A 27,956-nucleotide genomic window follows, 5' to 3' on the forward strand; every position below is an offset into this window, starting at 1 on the left:
CCCCCCCCCCACTCCCGACGAGCTTGCGCGCAGAAGCGAACGCATACGCGAGTAGCGCCCGCATATGAAAACAGTGGTCAAACCACACATGTGAGGTATCGCAGCGACTGGTAGAGCGAGAGCAATAATTCTAGCCCTAGATCTCCTCTGTACCGCAAAATATGCAACCTGTAGAATTTTTTTAATGTCGCCTATGGAGATTTTTGAGGGTAAAAGTTTGACGCCATTGCACGAGCGGGCGCAATTTTCAAGCGTGACATGTTGGGTATCAATTTACTTGGCGTAACTTTATATTTCACAATATAAAAAAATTGGGCTAAACTTTACTGTTGTCTTATTTTTTTTTATTCAAAAAAGTGAATTTTTTCCAAAAAAAGTGCGCTTTTAAGACTGGTGCGCAAATACAGTGCAAAAAAAAGTATTGCAACGACCGCCATTTTATTCTCTAGGGTGTTAGAAGAAAAACCATATATAATGTTTGGGGGTTATAAGTAATTTTCTAGCAAAAAAAACCTGTTTTAAACATGTAAACACCTAAAATCCAAAACGAGGCTGGTCCTTAAGTGGTTAACTGCAGACTTTCAGCTGTTCCATGGCCAGGTGTGTGTTATCCCCTCATTATCCCATTTACAAGGAGCAGGTAAACGGTCCAGAGTTCATTTCAAGTGTGCTATTTGCATTTGTAATCTGTTGCTGTCAACTCTCGATATGAGATCCGAAGAGCTGTCACTATCAGTGAAGCAAGCCATCATTAGGCTGAAAAAACAAAACAAACCCATCAGAGAGATAACAAAAACATTAGGTGTGGCCAAATCAGCTGTTTGGAACATCCTTAAAAAAGAACGCACTGGTGAGCTCAGCAACACCAAAAGACCCGTAAGACCGCGGAAAACAGCTGTGGTGGATAACCGAAGAATTCTTTCCCTGGTGAAGAAAACACCCTTCACCACAGTTGGCCAGATCAAGAACACTCTCCAGGAGGTAGGTGTAAGTGTGTCAAAGTCAACAATCAAGAGAAGACTTCACCAGAGTGAATACAGAGGGTTCACCACAAGATGTAAACCATTGGTGAGCCTCAAAAACAGGAAGGCCAGATTAGAGTTTGCCAAATAACATCTAAAAAAAGCCTTCACAGTTCTGAAACAACATCCTATGGACAGATGAGACCAACATCAACTTGTACCAGAGTGATGGGAAGAGAAGAGTATGGAGAAGGAAAGGAACTGTTCATGATCCAAAGTATACCACCTCATCAGTGAAGCATGGTGGTGGTAGTGTCATGGCGTGGGCATGTATGGTTGCCAATAGAACTGGTTCTCTTGTATTTATTGATGATGTGACTGCTGACAAAAGCAGCAGGATGAATTCTGAAGTGTTTCAGGCAATATTATCTGCTCATATTCAGCAAAATGCTTCAGAACTCATTGGACGGCGCTTCACAGTGCAGATGGACAATGACCCGAAGCATACTGCGAAAGCAACCAAAGATTTTTTTTAAGGGAAAGAAGTGGAATGTTATGCAATGGCCAAGTCAATCACCTGACCTGAATCCGATTGAGCATGCATTTCACTTGCTGAAGACGAAACTGAAGGGAAAATGCCCCAAGAACAAGCAGGAACTGAAGACAGTTGCAGTAGAGGCCTGGCAGAGCATCACCAGGGATGAATCCCAGCGTCTGGTGATGTCTATGCGTTCCAGACTTCAGGCTGTAATTGACTGCAAAGGATTTGCAACCAAGTATTAAAAAGTGAAGGTTTGATTGATGATTGTTAATCTGTCCCATTACTTTTGGTCCATTAAAAAGTGGCAGGCACATATAGAAACTGTTGTAATTCCAACACCGTTCACCTGATTTGGATGTAAATACCCTCAAATTAAAGCTGAACGTCTGCAGTTAAAGGACATCTTGTTCGTTTCATTTCAAATCCATTGTGGTGGTGTATAGAGCCAAAAAGATTAGAATTGTGTCGATGTCCCAATATTTATGGACCTGGCTGTGTGTATGTGTGTGTGTGTGTGTATATATATATATATATATATATGTATATGTGTGTGTGTGTGTGTATATATATATATATATATATATATGTGTGTGTGTGTGTATATGTATGTATGTATATATATATATATATATATATATATATGTGTGTGTGTGTGTGTGTGTGTGTGTGTGTGTGTGTGTATATGTATGTATATATATATATATATATATATATATATATATATATATATATATATATATATATATATATATATATATATATATATATATATATATATATATACTTTTACAATATCATTTTGTTATGGTTGAAAATGATCTGTACATCTGGATAAATCCTGTGCGCTGAATTAGAAATATAATGGCATGGGTGGAGGAATCTCTTAATGACACCCCAAAATGGATCACAAATCGCAGTGCGATTGCTAGGATCACGTCACGAGTGTGAATGCCCATGCATTGCGATTCGGGTGCGGAGGAAAAAAGGGTCCTGCACCATTTTGGTGCGGATGTGATGCAAGCCATATAAACTGTATGGCTCAAATCGCACCACACAGACATTGCAGGAATGATATGCGATTGCTGGTGCCATGCAGGTCTCCTGCAGATCTGTCAGTGTATGGGCTTGCTCGTAATGAGCTACCACAGCGTCATCGTAGTTAATTGAAAACTACAAGCTGACAGCCGCAAAGGGTGTAACATGTTACAAAAGGTGAACTTATGCTTTAATCAAAGTATGTCGAGCCAAGTGGTGCCAAGAAAGCCACACGCTGCTCGAATTTCAGCTGATATCTGCTTAATCACCTTCAATTCAGCACTCCGGTGTCCCACATCTTTGGCCGGTCTGCTTCCTGGTATTGATTTCTGGTCATTTTAATTTGTGTTTGTGTGTGCAGCTTGGTGTACAGTGCAGACAGGCAGGTTTGAAACTTTAGTCTTTTTTTTTTTTTTTTTTTAACTAAAGTTCTGCTTAGGTGAAGTAAAATCTCCTCTACAAAATAAATGGCAATAAAAACCTGATAATAGATCTAAGCCTTTGACGAAGAACCTGCTATTCTGCTTTGAAAATCTCATGAACCCCCCCCCCCCCCCCGTCACACTACAAAGCCAGCAATATATTTCCTGGTTCCGCAATTCAACTGCCTATGTCACTTCTGTGTGTCTTCAGACACTGTTTAAAGCTAAATTCCGGGCACCAAAATTGTTATTCAAATATATTCCTCTATAGCCACAAAGGATATAATAAATTCACTTTGTGTGCACCAAATTCCTTTGCAAACCCATTTTATTACCTTGTAAAATTAGCAGTGACATCATCACTGTGCTGTACATAGCCTGCCCAGACAGCAGAACTGTGGGAGGGGCCCAGCAGGCCCCACACACTACAGGCTGCCTGCAGAAAACTATAGGAGGGGGCGGATACAAGACCAGTCACCCTCCAAAAAGAGAGCGAGCAGCAGTGACAGCCTTTATTACAGGAAAGTCCTAAAACAGCTGAAACGTGATCTTCATGACTGTGTAGTGTGGCAGAGGGGAAGACTAGCTGTACAGAATTACAGATCATTTAGAACCTAACATGTATGTTTACTGCTTACCTGAAGGTCCACATACAGGTAGCACCGACTTCATGCCAGTGTCTGTTTTTTATAATTTTCGATCTGATGTTATGGTCTTCGCTACAGACAGTGAAAGAAATAAGTCTGCAAAGATCTAGATTATTCTGTAATCGTATAAGCATTGAATTGTCTACATATAATTTTGTAATGTACAGTTTCATGCGTCTTTTCCTAAAAATGGAATTCAATGCTTTCATGACCATGATGAGGGGATGACAGGCTAACGGTTTATTTCTAATTTTTTTTTTTTTTTTTAAATGGTTGGATCGAATATCCTTAACAAATAACTTGAACAAAATAAAGATTTTGTTTTTTTTCTTTCTTTTTAAGACCAAGAATGCAAAGATTTTGGGATTTTGCTGGACTAGTGCCACAGAGATTGTCTTCATAACCGACCAAGGAATTGAGTTTTATCAGGTATCCAACTGGGAACACAAATGGCCGCTATACTCTTCTATTGTCTATTCAGAAGGAAAAGGTTGTAGTTTGTGTACTGGTTCTCTAACAGAAATGTTATGTGTGTTGCAGGTGCTGGCTGAAAAGCGGACCCTGAAGTTACTGAAGAGTCAGAGTATTAATGTGAACTGGTACATGTACTGTCCGGAGAGCAGTGTCATCCTTCTATCTACTGCCAACCTATGTAATGTGCTACAGCCGTTCCACTTCAAGGTAAGGCAGCACTGCAGTAGATAAACCCTAGCTAAAGCAGAAGCTGCTCTGGTGGTTTGGACCCCTGGGATAATTTCCATTAATTTGGAGTGACCACATTAAGGGAGATTAAGAGTACCTGAGACATTTATTTTTGTTTTTTTATTTAAGATAATTTGAATCTTTGCCCATTACACAAACTCGCACCCCCTGATGCTCACATACCATGTGCTCTGCCATTGCTCTGTTGCTCCACTGGACCCTTCAGTAAATACCTGGTCCTTCCTGGTATGTGGGGGGCATTTGGGCACTTCCCAAGATGCAGTGCTAAAGTCTGAACAGTCAATTGCCATGCTTAAACACTGTCACCCGATCAGCAGGAGGAGCCACCTGTTTACAATGGAGCTTTTACACAGAGTTGTGGCGGGGAACATAACTATCGGTGGCTATGGGTTTTTACATACAAAGTGTGCCACCTCAGTGGGCAAAGTGACCAAGTCCCTTTACCTGGGAATAAGGATGATACCATAATTCTTTCTGTGTTTTCAGGCACTAGTTTTCTTTAAAAACTTAGTTTTTTTTTTTTTTTTTAAAGGCACAAGGTTTTTTTTTACCTTCATGCTGTGTGCAGCAACCCCCCTAATATTTACCTGAGCCCCCTCTCGATCCAGCGATGTCCACGAGAGCCTTGCCTCTCTGGAGACTCACACTCCTGATTGGCTTTTGGCAGGAGCTATTGGCTCCCACTGCTGTCAATCACAGCCAGTGAGCCAATCAGGAGACGGGGCCAAACCGCAGCAGCTCTGTGTGTGAGTGGACACACACAGAGAAACGGGTTGGGAGCCCGGGAAGGAGCCAGGAGCGCCAGCGTGGGACCTAAGAAGAGGAGGATCCAGGCTGCTCTGTGCAAAACCATTACAAAAGAGCAGGTAATGCAGGGATTGGATATATTTATGGCAAATAGAAATCTCAGCCATGGGCATGGCTTACAGACAAAATAATTTTATTTTGAGTACTCTGAAAGCAAATTTTCCCTTTTTACTAGTTTACTTCTTTACATTTTGCTCTTTTTTTAAAAAAAATTATGCATACTAATGGCAGGTGAGAGATTTCTCCACCCATCTCCATTTTGCTACAACTTAGTAGGCAGTGGGAAGTAAGGCTCGGTTCACACAGGGACGACTTGTCAGGTGACCTAGTCGCCTCCCGTTCTGTGCTATGGAACCGTTCTAAGGGGAGCGACGCAAGTCGCTCCGACTTAGAAAAAGGTTCCTGTATGACTTTGGGGGCGACTTGGGGCGACTTGCATAGACTTCTATACAGAAGTCGTTTTGCAAGTCGCCCGGGCAGTCGTGTGCAGGTCGCCTCGGTGAGGCGACCTGCAAGTCGTGCCGCCTCTGGTGCGAACCGAGGCTAACTATACTTTCCATTTTATGTTGAGAAGTTTAGTGCTTACTCAAACAGATTTTGCAGGAAATTCTATATATATATTTTTTGTGTTATCTAGTTATTCTATAATGCCCCCCCAGGGCAGCACAACACAGCCCATTCCTTCCAAGGTGTCACAGGCAGTGTTCTAATTTGACTGTCATTGGACTGGGTCTAGCTTTTTAGTGATTCTTTTACAGTTTTAATTAATTTCTTTTGGACATGCCCCAACGATTTGTACCAAACATGGAATTCTAATATGTTAATTGTAGCTCAAGGTTTTTATTTAGAGAAACACATTCCAAACATTAGGCTCTGCCACATGTTAAATGCATTTCATTTACAGCCTTTTGCTTCTGATAGATGTGTGTGTGCTCAGAAAAGCCCCTTTAATTAAAGGGACACCTAACTCTGGATAAAACAGATATCTTCAAGTATATATTTTTAAGGCAAAAAGTACCTTTTTATTGTTCTTGGCCCCCTCCAAATTCCTTTCTTTGTTGCTGTGATCTGACTTTGCATTAGAGGGTGGCTACATTTGTTCTCCTTCATCCCATTGTATGAGGTGTGTCTATTAAATAATGAGACTGATTAAATAACTCGCCTTTATTTATATGTATTACTAATTTAATGCTTGTCCCTTTCAATATAGTCCCCATTTGCACTAATACATTGCTGCAGTCTTGTTTTCCACTGGTCAAAGGCATGGAGAAAATCAATTTCTGTCTGTTTCAACACATCCGCTGTTTTCTTCTTTACAGCATCAACTGACTCAAAACGTGTCCCTTTTAAGCACTGATTTAACTTTTGGGAATTCATTCTCGCGTCCCTCGCTGAATCTTTTGTGTCACTCACACACACGCACGAGACAGGCCGTTGTTGCATCAGATTAGGCGACCTGTCGGAATTTGTAATGGAAGTGACGTTCAGTCGCCGCCATCTTGCTACACCCCGCACCCGTCCACAGTAAGGATACAGTGAGAAGGCGACAAGTAGACATCTTGTTGCACCCACTGGAGTTTAGCATTTCACACTTATTTATAACAGTAAACAAAGCTTATATAGTGAAATGTAGTATTTAAAAATCAGTTTGTCTAGATGTTGAATTCTAAAAGAAATGGCAACCCTACTGATCTCACAGCTTTGCTAATCTGACAGAACACAGCTGCTTTTATAATTCAACATCAAAACAGTCTGAAGCATTTCGAAATAATGAATTTCACTGTATAAGCTCCGTTTACTGTTAAAAAAAAGGGTGTAAAATGCAAGACGCCAATGGGTGTAACAAGATATCCGCTTGCCGCCTTCTCGCTGTATCCTTACTGTGGACGAGTGCGTGGTGTAGCAAGATGGTGGCGACGAAACGTTACTTCTGTTACAAATTCTGATGGGTCGCCTAATCTGACGAAACACCGTCATTCCTATAAGCTGTAGTAAGCATTTGAAAACATTCTGTTGGTGTTTTGTGCAGTTTTACTAAAAATTTCAAATTGACACATTGTTCAACTTTTAAACTGATAATTTTTTCGGCACATTAGAAAACACAACCGAACTAAATGGCGACTCACAATCAACTGAACGTCATAGAGTGGTGCTGCTTGTCATGCAGGTTCAAACATGTTCAAGGTCACCACGCATGCAGTTATAACTTCCGACTGCTTTGTTTACTAGTTGAGATCACCGTCTCGTTATTTAATAGACACACCTCGTTTGTAGGAACATCTTTTGCTCGCTCCTGGGATAGGAGCTAGGGGCCATGGACTATGGGATTTCTAGTGTACATAAAGCAGTGCACTGCTTGTTCCAGACAAATGGAAGTGAAGGGTAAAAAGACAGTTTCAGGAGCTCACGGAAAATGTTATAAGGAGGCAGGAAAACACAGAACCAATTGATAATTAGATTACAAAGTCATTGAGTTGATGTGTATGGATTATTTTTAAAGGATATTGTTTAATATCAATTTAAAGTGGTTCTAGGGCTGAAGGTTTTTACCTTCTTTAATGCATTTGCTGCATTAAGGTAAAATACCTTCTGAGTGCAGTTACTCCCAGCCCCAGCCTTATACTTACCTGAGTCTGATCTTGATCCAGCGTGGTGCTTGAGAGCAGCAGCGCTCTCCACTCTCCCCCTCTTCATAGACTTGGAGACAGCTGTCGGTCAAAGCCAGTGAGGAGGCAGCACGAGGAGGGGCAGGGCCGAGCCACTGTGTGTGTGTGTGTGTGTGTGTGTGTGTGTCAATGGACACACAGAGCTTGGCTCAAGAGTAAGCATGCATGAGTTGTCCCCATAGCATGTGGCTTGCTGTGCTGGGCACTAGGCAGAGGAGAGGAGCCAGGACCACCGGCGGAGGATCTAAGAATAGGAGGACCAAAATCACTCAGCAGGTAAGCATAACATGTTTGTTATTTAAAAATAATTATTAGTGTACAATCACTTTTAATTCTCGACTTATGTTTTCATAGTTCTTCACCCAGTTTTAACATTTGTCTTCCCAACAGAGTGGAACAATGTCAAAGATGGCAAAGTTTGAAATAGAGTTACCAGTATCCTCCACAAAGCAAGCAAAGATTTCTGAGAGAGACATCGCAATGGCGACAATGTAAACACTACGGGAATGGGGATTGGAACATATACAAATAGAGATCAGTCATGTAATGGGTTAAAATCCATACAACAAGATTTGTCTTAATCATAAACTTGTTCCTGTATTTCATAAATTTAGTACAGTATACCTGGGAGAAGATGTTAGACCTTTATCTGTTAGACTATTATCACAATGATCTTTGTATAGTGTGGATTGTAATTTGATAAAGTGTTTCTATTACATTTACACACTAAACAGTTCTCGATTTCTCTAGTTATTAGTTTTAGAATAATTTTAATATTCTCTTGTTTTATTTTCCTTTTTCTTGTTAGATATGGGCAGCTTTATGTCATGTTCCTGAGACATCATGCAAAAGCTTCCAGCAGCCCTGGAGCTGAGGTGGTCCTCTATCACTTACCACGGTATGGAATTCAGTCATAACATAGAAATACTGTATATTGGAATAAATCAGCTTCATATACAGCAGGGATATGCAATTAGCGGACCTCCAGCTGTTGCAGAACTACAATTCCCATGAGGCATAGCAAGACTCTGACAACCACAAGCATGACACCCAGAGGCATGATGGGACTTGTAGTTTTGCAACAGCTGGAGGTCCGCTAATTGCATATCCCTGATATCCAGTGTGTGTTGGGTCATACTTGTGTGGCTCAAATTTCCTAAATATTAATGGACAGATGAAAAGTGATCAAGCTGTCTAACCCCCATTGGACAGCCTGCGTGTCTCTGCTTTAAGGATAGGTTCACCTTTTGTAACATTTTTACATGTTACACTTGTATATAGGGGTAGCCTGTTACTGTGATCCAGTCCTGCTTGGGAGCAGTAAAAATATAGGGTTGAGACATGTTTTTACCACCCTCCAACTGTTTGACCTTTAAGGTGCAAAATGGGGGTGGTCACATGCTGCGATGCTTTGCTTGTAAAAATGATCCGTGCTTTGTTATCTCTCCCTGAACACAATCTATTCACCTGCTTACATTGGCATGTTGTGGTATTTTAGGGGTTAAAATAGGCGGTGAGGAGGCAAAATGTCTGTCAAATGTCAATGGTGGCTCACACTTCAGAGGGTTAGCGCTAGTTTAAACTAGTCCCAACTCTTCTGAAAGTTGCTTTGTTGGGAATAACCTAATTATTCTAAGCTGTAAACAGAAATCGCAGCAAATGAATCTTCTCATTAAAGTGTATAAGCCTCATCATCGTATAGCTTATCCGTATGTTCTCCTTTGTACTCATTGTACTTTCTCTTTCTCCAGGGAAGGCTCGTGTAAAAAGATGTACATTCTGAAACTGAACAGGACAGGGAAGTTTGCACTCAATGTTGTAGATAATTTAGTAGTAGTCCATCACCAGGATACTGAGGTAAGAAGGTGTGTAATGAGTTCAGCCATTACCTGTATAATCCTGGACTTCTGAGCACTTCATTCATACTTCTTTCAGACATCTGTGATCTTTGACATTCGCCTGCGAGGAGAGTATGATGGCACAGTAATCTTACACCAACCAGTGCTACCTGCCCGTTCTATACATCCATACCACATCCCCATGACCGGTATGTATTCCCATGATCAGAGCCTGATGCTTTTTGGTGGGTGTGCTTTCCCTCTTTGTATATGATCATTTTTCGTTGACATTTTGATGTTTTGTCAAACCAATATAAAGTTCTAAATTTAGAAACCAACAAATCACAGAAAAATACATAGTTGTTCATTCTTTTTCTGTGTTCTTTAATTCACAGGCCCTTCTGCTGTGGCTGGACAGCTCCCAATTCCATGCAAACTCTGTATCCTTTCTATAATGACTTACAGGCTGAGCTTATACTGCATGTGTAAAGTGTTGGTATGTATTTATAGGGTGTATTTTATCCCAAAACAGTTGTAGGCAAGGTAGTGATTTACTGTGTACACAGCTTTATACTACTTTCAGTAGTTGTGTGAATACCATACCTCCCCCTTCTTCTTTTTTTTTTTTTTTTTTTTTTTTTTTTTTTCTCAATATCATACTTGCCTAAGTGGATGCTGCATCTGTCCCCCGCTAGCTCTAACACTGAGAACCGAGCAATCAAACACCATTGATTGCTCAGTTTTCAGGGCTCCCTGAGCAGATAGCTGGTGGCTGTTGGTCACCGCTGTCTACTCTACCACTGTGTCACTCACTGGAGTTCTGGGCTGTGGAGGAGGCAGGAGCGGTGGGCTCAGGCTATCAGCGGCTCACTGAGAGGCTGAGCCGGGTGTCTAGCCAGGCATGTGGGCGGATCCCGACTTCATTGTCGCGATCTTGCCTGAGCCTGGACCAGCTCTGCGAGATCAGCCGACAGCGGGCTTTAGCCCGCTGCATGCTGAAAACAGGTCACAGGCGTGCAAAACAGACTGCACCCATGTGATCCATATACAGTGGTATAAAAAGTCTACACACCCCTGTTTAACCACTTGCCGCCCGCCATATAGCAGAATGACGGTGGCAAAGTGGTTTCAATATCCTGACTGGACATCATATGGCGTCCCCAGGATATTGAGCCGCTGCGCGCCCCCGGGGGCGCGCATCGCGGCGATCGTTGTTGCGGGGTGTCAGTCTGACACCCCGCAGCACCGATCTAGGTAAAGAGTCTCTGATGGAGACTCTTTACCACGTGATCAGCCGTGTCCAATCACGGCTGATCACGATGTAAATAGGAAGAGCCAGTGATCGGCTTTTCCTCACTCGCATCTGACAGACACGAGTAGAGGAGAGCCGATCAGCTGCTCTCCTGACAGGGGGGGTCTGTGCTGATTGTTTATCAGCACAGCCCTCCCTCGGATCCTACCCAGGACCACCAGGGAAGCCGCCCAGGACCACCAGGGAAACCAGCCACACTGGACCACCAGGTATGCCCCTAGACCCCCAGGGAAATACTAACCAGTGCAAAGGCAACTGCCAATCAATGCCCAGGCAGCTGCCAATCAGTTCCCACTCCAATGCCTACCAGTGCCACCAGGGATGCCTATCAGTGCCGCGTATCAGTGCCCATCAGTGCCACCCATAAGGACCCATCTTTGCAGCCTTTCCGTGCCCATCAGTGTCGCCCATCAGTGCCCACCAGTGCCACCCATGAGTGCCCATCAGTGCCGCCTATCAATGCCCATCAGTGCCGCCTATCAGTGCCCATCGTCAGTGCCCGCTCATTGGTGCAACCTTATCAGTGCCGCCTTATCAGTGCCCATCAGTGAAAGAGAAAATTTACTTATTTACAAAATTTTTAAACAGAAACAAAAGCAAAACTTTTATTTTTTTTTTCAAAATTTTTGGTCTTTTTGTATTTGTTTAGCAAAAAATAAAAACCGCAGAGGTGATCAAATGCCACCAAAAGAAAGCTCTATTTGTGGGAACAAAATGATAAAAATTTAGTTTGGGTACAGTGTAGCATGACCGCGCAATTGTTATTCAAACTGAGACAGCACTGAAAGCTGAAAATTGGTCTGGGCAGGAAGGTGTCCTGTATTGAAGTGGTTAAAATGTCAGGTTTCTATGACTTAGAAAAATGAGACAAAGTTAAATCATTTCAGAACTTTTTCCACCTTTAATGTGACCTATAAACTGTACAACTCAATTGAAAAACAAACTGAAATTATTTTTTTTTGGGAAGGGGGGGGGGGGAGTAAAAATAAAATAATGTGGCTGCATTAGTGTGCACACCCTTTTATAGCTGGGGATGTAGCTGTGTTCAGAATTAAGCAATCACATTCAAACTCCTGTTAAATAGGAGTCAGTACACACCTGCCATCATTTAAAGTGCCTCTGAATAACCCCAAATAAAGTTCAGCTGTTCTAGTAGGTCTTTCCTGACATTCTTAGTCGCATCCTACAGCAAAAGCCATGGTCCACAAAGAGCTTCCAAAGCATCAGAGGGATCTCATTGTTAAAAGGTATCAGTCAGGAGAAAAGTACAAAAGCATTTCCAAGGCATTAGATATACCATGGAACACAGTGAAGACAGTCATCATCAAGTAGAGAAAATATGATACAACAGTTACATTACCAAGAACTGGACGTCCCTCCAAAATTGATGAAATGACCAGAAGAAAACTGGTCAGGGAGGCTGCTAAGAGGCCTACAGCAACATTAAAGGAGCTGCAGGAATATCTGGCAATTACTGGCTGAGTGGTACATGTGACCAGAATCTCCTGTATTCTTCATATGTCTGGGCTATGAGGTAGAGTGGCAAGACGGAAGCCTTTTCTTACAAAGAAAAACATCCAAGCCCGGCTAAATTTTGCAAAAACACATCTGAAGTCTCCCAAAAGCATGTGGGAAAATGTGTTATGGTCTGATGAAACCAAAGTTGAACCTTTTAGCCATAATTCCAAAAGATATGTTTGGAGCAAAAACAACACTGCACATCACCAAAAGAACACTATACCCACTGTGATGCATGGCGGTGGCAGAATTATGCTTTGGGGCTGTTTTTCTTCAGTTGGAACAGCATTAGTCAAGGTAGAGGGAATTATGAACAGTTCCAAATACCAGTCAATATTGGCACAAAACCTTCAGGCTTCTCTGCTAGAAAACAGCCTAACGACCCAAAGCATACATCCAAATCAACAAAGGAATGGCTTTACCAGAGGAAGATTCAAGTTTTGGGATGGCCCAGCCAGAGCCCAGACTTAAATTAGATTGAAAATCTGTGGGGTTATCTGAAGAGGGCTGTGCACAGGAGTTGCCCTCGTAATCTGACAGATTTGAAGTGTTTTTGCAAAGAAGAGTGGGCAAATATTGCCAAGCCAAGATGTGCCATGATGATAGACTCATACCCAAAAAGACTGAGAGCTGTAATAAAATCAAAAGATGCTTTAACAAAGTATAAGTTTAAGGGTGTGCACACTTATGCAACCATATTATTTTAGTTTTTTATTTTTACTTCCCTCCACCTAAAAGATTAGTTTGTTGTTCAACTGAGTTGTACAGTTTATAGGTCACATTAAAGGTGGAAAAAGTTCTGAAATTATTTATCTTTGTCTCATTTTTTTTTTTACATTACAGAAACCTGACATTTTAACAGGGATGTAGACTTTTTATAGCGTGTGCGTGTTATACGCCAATACTACAATTTCGGCTGCCTCGGAGGCAACAGGGGGGGGCAGGACAAGTGCCGTCAGATTACACACAGTGAGAATCTCCTGTTCACTTGGCGGCCTCTGTAATAGGAAGTCAATAGATGGCAATGGCGAGACTGCTGTATTGATGGCAATGGCGAGGCTGCTGCATTGATGGCAATGGCGAGGCTGCATTGATGTGGACTAATAAGGCTCTATTGATGGCACTTGTGAGGCTGCAGGCGGGCATTGATCAGGCTGCATTGATGGCAATGGTGAGGCTGCAGATGGGCACTGACCCTTATTTTGCTTCAAAGTTCCTTATTTAAAATTTAAGTTTTTTTCCTGAAACTTCCCTCTTAAAATGAATGTGCGTGTTATACGCCTGTGCGTGTTATATGCCGATAAATACGGTATATATATATATATATATATATATATATATATATATGTATGTATGTGTGTATATATATATTTTTTTTTTTTTTTATTATTATTATTTCTGCATTCAGAAAAATATATATATTTTCTGATTTTTCTGAATGCAGTGGATTAGCACCATTAAAGCCTCCTTTATCCAATTCTTCTTGATAATACTTTCACTAATTGTAATTTCCAGGCAGGGAAAATAAACCTATTGGGTAGAAACTGAACAGCCTGCTTTCCTGTATCACCGCCTTTAGATTTGCACTGCTTTTAGAGCTTATCAGCTAACTTCAGGAAGATACAGCCCAGCCAAGGAAGTTTACTGCCCTGAATGGTGTCAGCAGTGTGGTTAAAAGGCTAATCTGTATGTTGCAGGTGAATTGGGGAACCTTTTTAGGTAAATATTGCTACCCTGCAAAAGTTACTATCCATGCTTTAGTTGTAAAATTTTAGATTTCCTGACGCATTGGGAATTCAGTGTGCAGGAGATATCAAACATGGCCTAGTATGGGATAGGCAATCAGAGTGTACTGTTTAGTAGCCAAGAACCAGATGCCAGGCAAGGGTTGTTTACAGCTGAGCAGTTGTCATGGGCCGTTTGTCAGACAGGATGCTCTTACCTGTATAAACCCATGGTCAGGGGATGCAGCAATGCTGTGCGTATCCTCCCTTCTTTCTGCCTTGGCTTCCTAAGCTCCATTAATTTTCTAATAATTTTAAAAGAGGCTGCAGCATCACTGCTTGCCTATAGATGGTGCACTTAGTATTGCTGCTTGTCTACACTATCCACTCTGTCTGTAAGAAACCTGCAGTGTCGTGTCAGTTTGTTCTGTATTTTGTTCTTTAACTATCAGATTCATCTTCTTGGATTGTCTTTCAGCCTGATATCATAATCAGTGCTAGTGAAGGTAAGAGCTCAGGATGTTGTGGGGGGCAAGTTCTTTATAGGAAGAACGGTTTGATCAGCAGAGAACTTCTTTACAGTGATTGTTATGTCGGTCACCTCACACTTTGTAGTATTTGTTTTATGTCCTCAGGTTTCCTGTGGTACCTTCGTATCAAACTGCAGCCTATTGTGCACCAGCTGACAGACAAGGGGCGACTAATGGATTTTTTGCTTCAACGTAAAGACTGTAAAGCTGTCATTTTATCAGTTTGCTCACAAAGTAAGTGCTGACAACACTATATTTTAACAGAAAATACACATTGCAACAGCATTAACCCAAACAATGTTCTATTATGTCTTCAGTGTTATCAGAGATGGATAGGGCGTCGCTGCCAGTCATTGCTACAGTCTTCGACAAACTCAACTGTGAATATAAGAAATATCTAGAAGCTGAGCACAGCTATACAGTGGTAAGATCTGCTATGTTCTGGCCAGGAACCTGTTGCCCATGTTCATTGGAGACCACCATTTTCTGTATGAAACCAGCATTCAGTTCAATTGAACATATAGCAAGAATGTAATGTGCAAAGTCTGATATTTTTTAGGTGGCATAATTATGTGTCTGCTCTACTATGTCTGTTGGAGCCCCTGAAAATCTTGTGCAAATTGTGTCTTTCTGAATATGACTAAGCCCCGGTGGAAGAGGTGAAACGCGTCGGCCATGATTTCTCGGCGGAGGCATGTAGGCTGAAGCCATTCCTTACTGTTGTGTCATGCTGGTGGAGTGGTGCTCTAAGTATATTTCATGTATTTCTGAAAGGTGATATACTTGAATTTTTGAACAGCATTCTGTTGGAGAATTAGGTAGGCAGGGAGTGCAGTAACGCTAAGATTAGGCAGCTAAGGGTGTCTAATGTATAGTATTGGTCTTATTTGTACGTTTCCTTTATGCAGGCTTACTTTAAATGAAACCTTTTGCAAGAAAAATATGGGACCTCCTAAAAATTCTAGTTGCCTGGCTATAAGGCTAATCCAGTGGCTTCAGTTCTTGGAACAAGTATGACTATCAGGAGTTCTGCACTCACTGACGACAGCATGGTTGTTGAATAGTGGCTATAAAACGAATGCAGCCAAAGACAGAGAGGGTGTTGGCACTTTCAGAGCTAGGTCAGCAGGGGCTACCTCTATATATTGTTCTCTTGTACAGGTTACAACAGGATAACATAGAAGGATGGATTAAATGGATATATGGATGGATTAGATACATTAAACCGATAAAAAATTAAAGTTTTATCAATCCCAAAATTGATGTCATTCCATGCAAAAATATGATCTCTATCTGCACAACTTTTTTCATTTTTGCATGTTGTGATTGTTTGTAAATGCCTGGTTGATCCTGCTATTTCACTGTACCCCCTATTCAGCATGGCAGAGGAATAGCAGCCAATTCTAGGTATTCCTTGTTGCCACTCTCAGTGCATATCCCTTTTAAGATCCGTGTTTGATAGATGTGCGCGTCTTGTTCCGGGTCTAGAAGATGCCCCGCGTGACCATTTTCGTCATCACATGGGGCAGCTCCAGCAGGTGCTGTGAAATCTCCTCCCACTGCGCTGTTCTCTGCCCCTTTCCCTGCACTTACATATCAGCTAAAGAATGTGACTGAGGCCATCAAGCGACACAAACTCCATCTCCGCAATTGTCAAACTGATTTATAAATATATTTTTTATTACAGTCAGACTGATTTATTTATATATTTTTATTACAAGCTATATGGGAATGAAAAAAGGTGGCTTAGATATATTTCATTAGCTTAAATAGGTGTGATTGGAGTTGCACACCCTAGGACCTACATATTATGCAATATTCCTTGATTTAGATGTTTGTCTCAATATACCAATATATCAAACTAAACAAAAACATAAAGTGCATTTAGAGTTTTGTACAGTGAATCAAACCCATCACATAATAAATGATTATAATAGAGTGTCCAAATATGGCTGTAAATCGGGCCACTTAGAATCATAAAGTTTAATCCGTTAAAAGTGATGTCAAAATCAACGTCTGCTAATCACAACGTGCTCACAGAACCCTCACCTCAAATATAACTTAGGTAGGCTATATAATCAATCTCCAGTATGGCCTACTTAAAGCGGAGTTCCACCCAAAAATGAATCCTCCACTTATCTGATTCCTCCCCCCCTCCGGTGCCACATTTGGCACCTTTCATGGGGGGGGGAAGCGGGTACCTGTTTTTGACAAGTACCATGCCCCCACTTCTGTCGGACCTGGCCGCGGTGAGGTACGTCACAATTTCGGCCCACTCCTCCTCCCTCCTCCTTTCCCCTGCTGCCAGGCCAGTAAGAGTTCAGCGTGCTTCGTGCATGCGCAGTAGGGACCCGGCTGTAAAGCCGCAAGGCTTCACTTTCTGGGATCTCTTACCAGCAATGGCGGCGGCAGCAGCACCCGACAGCCAATGGAAACATTGTCTGGGGTGCCGACATTGTTGGATTCCAGGACAGGTAGGTTTCCTAATATTAAAGTGGAGTTCCACCCAAAAATGGAACTTCCACTTTTTGGATTCCCCCCCCCCCTCCGGTGTCACATTTGGCACCTTTCAGGGGGAGGAGGGAGCAGATAACCTGTCTAATACAGGTATTTGCTCCCACTTCCTGGCATAGATCACCGCGGCGCTTGCGGTGACCTACGCCACTTCCGGCGCCTACACTGTCCTCCCCCGCTGTATTCTGGGAGACACACAGGTCCCAGAACACAGCAGAGACCAGAGAGGGCGAGCAGCGCGACTCTCGCATGCGCAGTAGGGAACCAGGAAGTGAAGCCGCACGGCTTCACTTATTCCCTTACCGAGGATGGCGGCGGCAGCAGCCGAGAGCTGACGAACGGATAGGCTTCGGCTGCCGACATCGCGGGCTCCCTGGACAGGTAAGTGTCCATATATTAAAAGTCAGCAGCTGCAGTATTTGTAGCTGCTGGTTTTTAAATTTTTATTTTTTTTTTTTTTTCGGCGGACCTCCGCTTTAAAAGTCAGCAGCTAGTGTGTGTGTGTGTGTGTGTGTGTGTGTGTGTGTGTGTGTGTGTGTGTGTTTGTTTTTTTTTTCTTTGGAAAATTTTATAATTCTAAGTGGCCTGATTGACAGCCACATTTGAACACTCTTAAGTATAATCATTTATTATGTGATGGGTTTAAACACTGTACAAAACTCCTAAATGCACTTTATATTTTTGTTTAGTTTGATATATTGTTATATTGAGACAAGGAATATAGCATAATATGTATGTCATAGACTGCGCAACTCCAATCACACCTATTTGAACATTTCTCACTTTTGGAAACACTTTAGGAGTTGCAGCAACCACTTTTTGATAAGATTGAACCACATTTGTATTATTCATTTAGCAGTTGGTAGTGCGGGGGTTCTCCATACACTTAATATTTCATTAGCTATTTTTTATTTTGAATAAAATATATAAAGAGTAAAGTCACACAGACTGGGGCACTCTTCACAAGTAGTACAAAGTAATCGCTTAAAAAACCTGGCGACAGTAAACCGTACATAGGTCCTTTAGCTTCTAATGTTCCATGGGCAATGTACAAACTATAAGGACAAAAACCGGGAAGTGAAGTTATTCTTTTTATTATTAATGAATGAAGAAAGTTAAAATAGTCAAACTCCCATTCATTGATACAAAGACAAGCATGTCAGCATAAGTGAGATTCAAAGAGATAGAGTCCCCCTTTAGGTAGTGTTTCTGTGTCCCATGCGCACCTGTGCGGTCTCAAATTGTCAAAAAAAACAGTTCTCTTGTGCAGTTAGTTCCTCCTAAACAGAGGGATCTGCAGAGTGCACTGTGTGACGCCAGGCAGAGGGTGTGCAGCATGCTGGATAACAGATAATACAACCCTGCCTTAGGAAAGAACAAGTCATGCTGGCGTCTAGGCAAACACACAAGCTCCTTTCAGAAGCACTGGGAGAACTGCTGGCCACCGCAGAGGGATACCTGGCGTGCTTGTGTTGCCACGAAAAACCATTTAGGGCATGCCCCCCTTTTTTTAAGTCAAAGGCAATACATGGAGAAACTTGTATATAACTGAGCACAAGATTAACAAATTAACTCTTTAGAGTTTAAATTGAGGCTAAACCTCTATTATATCACTGAGGGGTTATAGAAAATCAATATAGTAAGTAATACGACCAAACTTTAGCATGAATACAATTAAAAAACAAATTTAGAACCCATATGTAAAAAGTTGTACATGTTATCACATCATTTAAAAAAAATTATTAAAACTCAAAGGCTGGCCATACATGGGCGAACTTCGAATGGATTTTGTTTTTTGAAAATCAGAAAATTTGTGCATTTTGTGATCCGATTACGCCACCATTGATTTCGAAATTCGGCCAACAAAGCCTTCAATATCACCTCATGTTGCTACAGAAAATAATTTTTCATGGCTGGGAATCTTCTTTTCTTTTCTTTCCGGGAATTTTCTTTTCTCGCACAATTCTCCCATCATTGATTAGAAAATCGTTCACTTTTCAAAGAATTTCCAACATGCCTGATTTCCTCAAATTGGATGGCCGCACGTAAATCGGCTGTTGCTGCAGCCCACTAATGGTGCGAAATACGAACGAAAATTCTTAGATAAGATTTTCGAAAGAAAATTCTTTCACAATTCGACCCATGTATGGCCTGCCAAAGGAGAAATATCTATGAATTAAGACTAAATATAATGGCATACATGTTATGGTTTATGTGAATGTCACTGAAAATCACTTGAATAATCAGATCTGTCAAAATAAACTTCCAATGTAACTTTAAAAGTGGATAATGTGAAAGAAAATGTACTAATACGCTCCAATACACTAACACATACCGTAAGTGACTTGGGTAAAGATTATAACCCACTAACATTGGCATGAAACCAAATTATAGTATTGACCTCCTTTCCTTCATTGAGGCCTCCTAGAGATGTGCTGTTTAGCATAAAAATCGAGGTGTCCCTTTTGGCAAAGTTTAGAAAACCTATCTGATTCAGGTATATTCAGAGGGAATGCCTCAATCCCAAATAGTGATGGGCCTTAGATGTCTTTATATAAGCGATAAGTCGAAAAATGTCAGGGCACACTATGTTTCGCGCTACCCTGTTTTATGAAACACTGTTGCTCGCATTGTGCGGATGGTGCGGCCCACATAAAGACCACCTAGGGCCGTACACTACAAACCGTGTGCTGCAGTTGGTGAACTGTTTGGTCTGGAATGTACGACCAGCAGATGTTGTGAAATTTTTCTGGGGTTCGTTTCAAACAATCATTTTAGGCATAATTTCGGAGTATTAGATATTAGAATGATATCATGTCCTGGGTCTGACTCTGCTCTTTATGGTACAGGCAGTTGAGACCAGTCAAGGTAGAAGTAATACTCTTGTGAAGAGACCCGTGCGCGGACAAGCTGTTATAGACCAGTCTGACATGTACACGCATGTATTGTCTGTATTCACTGACCTGAAGGTGAGTCTGCTTGATTTCTAATACAAAGGCTTCAAAATCAACACAGAATATTAGTGCACTTGTTTTCCTGCTGCTAACAGAAAAATATAGAATAACAAAAAAAATAAATAAATATATAGATAGATCTAGATCTTGAAAAATTTGAATATTGTGCAAAAGTTCATTTATTTCACTAATGCAACTTAAAAGGTGAAACTAATATATGAGATAGACTCACTACATGCAAAGCAAGATAGTTCAAGCTGTGATTTGTCATAATTGTGATGATTATGGCTTACAGCTCATGAAAACCCCAAATCCACAATCTCAGAAAATTAGAATATTGTGAAAAGGTGCAATATTCTAGGCTCAAAGTGTCCCACTCTAATCTGTTAATTAAGGCATAACACCTGCAAAGGGTTCTTGAGCCTTTAAATAGTCTGTCTAGTTCAGTAGGAATCACAATCATGGGAAAGACTTCTGACCAGACAGTTGTGCAGAAAACCATCATTGACACCCTCCATAAGGAGGGAAAGCCTCAAAAGGTAATTGCAAAAGAAGTTGGATGTTCCCAAAGTGCTGTATCAAAGCACATTAATAGAAAGTTATGTGGAAGGGAAAAGTGTGGAAGAAAAATTTGCACAAGCAGCAGGGATGACCGCAGCCTGGAGAGAATTGTCAGGAAAAGGCCATTCAAAAGTGTTGGGGACTTTCACAAGGAGTGGACTGAGGCTGGAGTCAGTGTATCAAGAGCCACCACACACAGACGGATCCTGGACATGGGCTTCAAATGTCGTATTCCTCTTGATTGATTGCATGTAATATTCTAATTTTCTGAGATTGTGGATTTGGGGTTTTCATGAGTTGTAAGCCATAATCATCACAATTATGACAAATCACGGCTTGAACTATCTTGCTTTGCATGTAATGAGTCCATCTCATATATTAGTTTCACCTTTTTTAAGTTGCATTTGTGAAATAAATTAACTTTTGCACAATATTCTAATTTTTCGAGTGTGTGTGTGTGTGTGTGTGTGTGTGTGTATAAGCTTTTAAGAACGCCACTTTTTTATATCTAATACAGCTACAGCACTAAAACTAAAATAAACTCATCCTATAAAGGAGGATGTTATATACTTCCTGGCAACCCCTGGTCTTCAAGCTCCTCCATTTTTCTGATCCTCATGTCATAGCTTCGCAGAACTGAACCAGGAGAAGATTGTGGGTATCTCAGCTTTGTGTCTACATGAGATGTGCAGTTGATTAACAGGATAATTAGATTGATTGGCTGATTGATAAAAGGTGTGGTTTTGTAATCACTCGATTCAATGCTGGCAAATGTTTAAGACACCTTTAACACTGGGGCGCTTTTCAGGTGTTTTAGCGTTAAAACTAGCGCATGTAAAAAGCGCCTCTAAAGCCACCCCAGTGTCAAAGCCCGAGTGCTTTGACACTGGGGCGGTGCGCTTGCAGGACAGGAAAAAAAAAGTCCTGCAAACAGCATCTTTGGGGCGGTGTGGAAGCGCTGTATACACCACTCCTCCGCCACCCCTGCCCATTAAAATGAACGGCAGCTCTGCCAAAGCACCTGCAAAGCGATTCGGCAGTGTCACAAAATGGGCCCTATTAACCCTTTCCTTGGCTGCTAGGGGGGTTAAAAGCGCGCTGCTATAACAGCGGTAAAGCGCTGCTAAAACTAGCGGCGTTTTGCCACTAATGGACCCGCCAACCCAGTGTGAAAGGGGTCTTGCTGTCCTTGGAAGCCCCTTTTTTAATACATTTTTATACATTTATTTATTTTTTTTTATTTGTTACCTAGGAGGCTCCACATAAGTTTATCATTGCTGTCCTCATGGAGTACATCCGTTCTCTGAACCATAGTCAGATCCCTGTGCAGGTATTGTATGCATATATTTCTCTAGGACTTTTACAATGTTTTATTCACTGTTTACAGTTAGTTTCAAGTAAGATTACTGATTTCCCTGTTGTGTTTTCTACCCATCAGAGCAAAGTTTTAGGGCCCCCGCAAAGGCCTTCTTTAGCTCAGTGCTTATGTTATTAGACAGTTTTACCTGCTTCAGCCCCTACTAATGTGAGGCAGGAGATTGGGCAATGGCTTTGGAGGCCTTAAAGCTTGACACTGAGCTGACACATTTGCACTGGGAGGGTTGAATTACAAGACCTGCGGGTATCCATTTGAGGTAAAACTTCATCATTTTATTATAACAATTTAAGTTCACCTTTACAAAAAGGCCATGGACTCAGTTGATCACAGATCGGGGGAAAAGGGCCTATCACAGCGGCCCTTTACCAGGTGATCAGCTGAGTCCAATGACAGCTGATCATGGATGTAAACACAAGCCAGTTATTGGCTTTTCTTTCCTCACACTGACAGCATGAGGAGAGCTGATTATCAGTCCCTTTAACACAAGCTGCTTATCAGGGCACTGATTATCAGTACAGTTCCAAGAGTGCTGCCAATCGGTGCCCATCAGTGCAGTCTCATCAGCGCACATCAGTGAAGGAGAAAAATTACTCGTTTGCAAAATGTTATAACAAACCATGAAAACTTTTTTTTTTTGTTTTGTTTTCAGTCTTAATTCATTTGTTTAACAAAAAATTAAAATCCCAGTGGTGATTAAATACCACCAAAAGAAATCTCTATTTGTGTAAAAAAAAAAATTCATATTGGTGTAGTGTTGCATGACTGCGCAATTGTCATTTAAAGTGTGACAGCGCTGAAAATGGGCCTGGGCAGGAAGGGGGTAAAAGTGCCCAGTAGGCAAGTGGTTAAGAAATAAAATTCAAATTCTTGCAAATATCCATTTCTGGTTGATTCTCTTTAAAAACCCATTCAGTCATATAGCCTATTTATTATGTAATTGGACAACAATTTTTTTAAGTTCTCCCTATATGCCTTCTTCTTTTTCTTTTGCAGCACTACTTGTATGAACTGGTAATAAAGACATTGGTACAACACAACCTCTTCTATATGCTCCACCAGTTCCTTCAGTATCACGTGCTCAGTGACTCCAAACCTTTGGTATGTTTATTCACAGATCTGCGTAGAAATTAGCTTTTATGAGAGTATTCCAAAGTGCAGGAAAAATTGCTTGAAGTGTAGCCCCCACAACAAGCAGTTACCTTCTGCCTGTCATTTTCAGGTCCACATGTGAAAATAAAATGTACCCTTGGGGTTTACATAATAACCTCTATTTTAATATCATGTTGTTATGAATAGAGTACCCTTGTTAGGCCTAGTACACATGAGCAGAATATATATATATATAATCTCTCTTTCAAAACAATCATATGATATCAGTACAATAATCTGATCTTTGATACACAGATTTGGGCCGAAATTATCTAAAGGGACAAACACAAAAAAAACTTTCTCGTATGATACCAGATCGTACGAATTTTCATTCGATACAAATACATTACATCACTTCCGAATTTTTATTCTGCCATATGAGAATTTTCCTGCTTTAGTAACCTATTCGTTTTCGATATGGAGACAAGCATGCAAAAAAAAAACAAAAAACTGGATGATCATTAGTACGATAATCTCATTGTGTGTACTAGGCTTTAGACTTGAAATTTCAAAAGAGGTTATAGTTCTCAGGGATATTCTGTTAGTAGACCCTGTACATTCAAGAAGCTTTGAAGCCAGAGGGTCAGCATGACAGTGAGACAGCTAGTATTTTAGGAATTAACTTCGCAATGGCAACCTCAATGTGTATCTCCTGACAGGTTTCATTTAAAGAGACCTGTGTCAGTACAGCACTGAAACTAATCACATCTTGTAAAAGAACATGCTATATACTTCCCAACACGCATGTCTTCAAACTCCATCACTTTTCACCACTTCATGTTCCAGCCCTGCCTTCTGTGTACATTCCAGGCATAGACAGTTGGCAGATTTTCTCAGCTAGCAGTGCCTGGAAGTGGTCCCTTCACCCAGTGGTGTTCCAGGAATTTTTTTTCACAAGATGGGGACACCAGATGTGGACATCCTGGTCTCTGGGTTAAAGCTTTTCCTTTTCTGCTTCACTGAATCAAGATGGAGGGCATTCCAATGATCCACTTTGCTCCAGCCTGATCCAGGTGGATGTGGTACGCTGACCTGGTAAGACACCTGACAGACACTCCGTAGGCTCTGCTGGAATCATCAAGATCTTTTGATTTGCCATACTGCTTCTTGGTCCCTGGCCAGAATTGCTGTTACCCTGGTTCTGAGGGCAAGACATCATACGATGTCTCGTATGATGTCTATTACAAGACATCATACTTCACTTGGTGTGAGTTTCCACCCCAGGAGTTCCTCCTTGAAACAAATGCATTCTTTCTTTCTTGTAGTTGGGTCTGGACAAGCATTTGGCTCTTAGCGCTTTGAAGGGGAAGGTTTTTGCACTGTTCTATTCTGTTTCAGGGGCTGTTGACCTCACTCTTTTTTTAATAGGACCTTGGCACAGGTCTCACATGTAGCCTTGTGGGATCTGAATCTGGTTTGCTCTGTGCTTTCTCTGTCTACTTTCACAAATTGGTTTTCCTTGTAGCCATCACTTCTGCGAAAAGAATATCTGAGCTGGAGGTCTTGCCCTACACGGAAACCCCTTTTGATCTTGCTTAGGCACAGGGTGGTTTTGAGGCCTAGGACTTCCTTCCTTCTTTCTTAAGAAGATATTTTCTGCCTTTCACCTAAAACCAGGACTTTGTTCTTCTGTCCAGTTCACCATTTTCCTCCATTGTCTGGATGTGGTTCAAGCTGTGAGAGTTAATGTGCTTGCCACTGCTTCCTTCACGCTTATGGCCTCACAAATCAGGTTCCACCCTTTCTAGTCAAGGCAAACTACTAGATTTATAAGTGTTTCATGGGCTTTTCAGCATCGAGCAACTCTTTCCCAAGTTGCAAGGCTGCACCTGGCCTTCATTTTTTTTTTTTATATATGTTCTCTAGGTAGATTTCTTGGCCTCATCTGATCACAGCTTCAAGCGTAAAGTCCTTTAGGTGGCTATTTGAGCTTCAGGCAGTCTTTAGTGTTCCACTGTTTTTTTTTTTTTTTGTTTGTTTTTTTTTTTTTCTTGGGCCTGTCAGAAACCATTTGATTGGTTGCCCACCCCTTAGCTGAACTGCTTTTAGACATCCCAAAGTTTAAAGACTTCCTGTTTCCTTCAATGGAATGAGAGAGAAAATAGTATTTTTGTAAAATTGAGTCCATTGAGGGTCACTGAAGAAATAGTTGGGTCCCATTCTGTGTATTTAGTCATGCTCTGCTACAAAACAAAACCATGCTAGGAGTATATGGGGCTGGCCTAGTTTTTTTTTTTTTTTTGTTTGCCCGCCTCTAATCCTTCTCTATGTGGTAGTATAACCCAAAGGGTCCAAACTTACCTTGGACTCCAGACAGAAAAATTTTGTATGAGGAGTACAAAAATCCTATTTTTTGTTTTTGAATGGATAGTACAGAATTGGTAAATCTTGAACATGAATTTTCAATATTTAGGAAATAGTTTTGATTTCTCATTATTTACTGTATTTTCAGGCCTGCCTGTTGCTATCTTTAGAGAGTGTCTATCCCCCAGCACATCAGCTTTCCCTGGATATGTTAAAGGTAAATATTTTTTCTTAAATATTGGGATCTAAATGGAGAATCATTCAGGACCGGTTCACACCAGGATCGCACAGGAACACGTGCCACATTCTCGTGTGGTGCCATTCTGCTGGGCTGAAATTGCACCAGAAAGTGGAAAAAAGTGCATGCACTACTTTAAAAAATTAAAATGCAAAGCATCAAATCGCATGGTACTGTTGCAATTTGGTGCACTTGGTTTGTGATCGACCTTTGGTGTGCCGTTAACAATACATAGGCACCCGCAGCAGATTGCAAAGACAGTGCGTTCGAGCGTATTGCAGGGAATGTGCCATTCCCACACATTCTGGTGTGAGCTGGCTCTTAGTCACAATGGCCCTTATGCTTAATATAATGTATGTATTGGCCATAATAACCAAAAAATGCTTACTTTTTATGTTTAGACAGTAGATAAACGACTGCTTCAATTTCATGGGCTGTGTGGATAACACCTTGCTATAAATTGTGTTTTTTTTTTTTTTTTTAAATGTTTTAAATTTTTTAAAAAATTTAGGTTTACAGGGAAAATAATAATTATAACGATACAGGGCAATGGGGCACAGCAAGAAATATTGTTATGGAAATGATTAAGAGCTCCAATCGAGCCCAAGGTTATCTGCTGCTGTCTCTAATTGGAAAGTGTGGATATGCATGCATATAAAAGTAAACACTCTGAGACACGCTCAGCACCGTTACTTCTTACACTTCTAATTTATTCAAGGCAGTGCTAATGTTTTATACACACAAATACGTCATTGCTATGTTAGTCTAATAGGTACATCTCATTGGTTAAGATAGAAAAGAAGATGGAGAATCTTCATAACGAGGTTTGGCTGTCCTTGGTTTTATCTTCAGTTCCGCGTTCTTCTGATGTGTGGGATGTAGGGGGTACCCGCCATCTTGAGAAAATATAGGAACAGAGCAAACCTGGATACTTATATAATGAGTAAGGAGAAAAATATGTATGCACATAAGAAAATAGACATTTTCAGATTATTATTATTATTATTATTTACATCACATTCCTTCACAATCCCCCCTAAAATGACTATTTTCTCTTTTCTGTCCCTAATACTAAAGGTCCCACTTTGGCCTGGCCCTTCTCCTCAGCAACTCTTTTAGGCTGTATATAGAATTGGGCAGCAACTGTTCACTTCCCTCCTCGATACAGCTGGAGAGGTGCAGTCAGGCGCTATCTATCCCTAAAACCCTATAGGATTGTGAGGTTATGGACAGAGAGTGACTGTAGAGGAGTGAAGGGTTTGTCATCTTCCATCATAAGGAGGTCCTCTTCTTCTTGGTGGAGAAATGTAGGTGTGCTATTGTCTACAGCTTTGCTCATTACCTTTTTTTCAAAAGGTAGAATACAGCATACAGTCAGGGCTAAAAGGACCAGGATTATTAATACCGTTACCCCTATCTGGGCGAGCACCTTCTGCCACCCACTCATCCAGCTAAAGTATTGATCCCATGGGTCTGTGATACCTGAGTTCTTCTTCAACTCCAATGACAGATCTTCTAATTTCTTTATAGCTAAAGTAACCTTACCATTTGGCCCAGTATTATCAGGAATGTATGTACAACAGGTTCCCGTTTTTTCCTATGATTTTACAAAACACCTCCTTTCCCAGATAGCACCATGTCTAAGGCCATCAGGTCCTGGAATGTCATGTAGGAAGTGGGGGCTAACTGGTCAACAATTCCCTGGAGGGCATCTTTAGTGTAATTTACAAATCTCTGTTGGTTAAAATATGTGTAGTGTCAGGTCACCTAGAGGCTGGGTGACAGATGCACACCGTTGGGATCAGGAGTGCACCGCAAGGTAGTGGACCATATGGCTGACTGCTGCGGATTGAACCCTGGGAGGTTCGGGAAGCAGGTCTACTGGATCACTGACACAGATCCCACTGGGAGCTAGAGCATAGATTCCCCAGGGTGCGGAGTCTAAGAGCCAGCAGGTGTTCACCAAAGCCTTTAATGGTAAGGATGGACTGCGCTGCAGTCTGGCTCCAGGTCGCGGCCCTCAGGGTCTCACAGCTCACGCTCACGGTAGACTACAGGAGAAGAGGAAGGAGGCAGCTGGCTGGAACATCAGGGTCACAGGCAAACCGGGATGGTCGGGAACAGGCCAAAGTC

General features: G+C 41.4%; 1 protein-coding gene across 2 annotated transcripts in view; it reads left to right on the plus strand.

The window, feature by feature from the left end:
- The window catches only part of RMC1 (regulator of MON1-CCZ1), a 71,797-nt gene that overhangs the window by 30,257 nt on the left and 13,584 nt on the right, over positions 1–27,956 (plus strand). Inside the window, exons 5-18 of one of the 2 annotated variants that reach the window (XM_073631480.1) lie at positions 3,950–4,036; positions 4,148–4,288; positions 8,194–8,294; positions 8,612–8,701; positions 9,555–9,660; positions 9,739–9,850; positions 10,037–10,080; positions 14,653–14,701; positions 14,831–14,959; positions 15,043–15,149; positions 20,089–20,208; positions 22,007–22,084; positions 23,126–23,230; positions 25,734–25,802. In XM_073631480.1, the coding sequence (XP_073487581.1) occupies positions 3,950–4,036; positions 4,148–4,288; positions 8,194–8,294; positions 8,612–8,701; positions 9,555–9,660; positions 9,739–9,850; positions 10,037–10,080; positions 14,653–14,701; positions 14,831–14,959; positions 15,043–15,149; positions 20,089–20,208; positions 22,007–22,084; positions 23,126–23,230; positions 25,734–25,802 (1,338 nt within the window). Of the gene's footprint in view, positions 1–3,949; positions 4,037–4,147; positions 4,289–8,193; positions 8,295–8,611; positions 8,702–9,554; positions 9,661–9,738; positions 9,851–10,036; positions 10,082–14,647; positions 14,702–14,830; positions 14,960–15,042; positions 15,150–20,088; positions 20,209–22,006; positions 22,085–23,125; positions 23,231–25,733; positions 25,803–27,956 lie in introns of both variants that reach the window. The other variant, XM_073631479.1, reaches the window with a different exon arrangement.

This window comes from Aquarana catesbeiana, linkage group LG05, assembly GCF_042186555.1.
Source record: "Aquarana catesbeiana isolate 2022-GZ linkage group LG05, ASM4218655v1, whole genome shotgun sequence".
Lineage (NCBI taxonomy): Eukaryota > Metazoa > Chordata > Amphibia > Anura > Ranidae > Aquarana > Aquarana catesbeiana.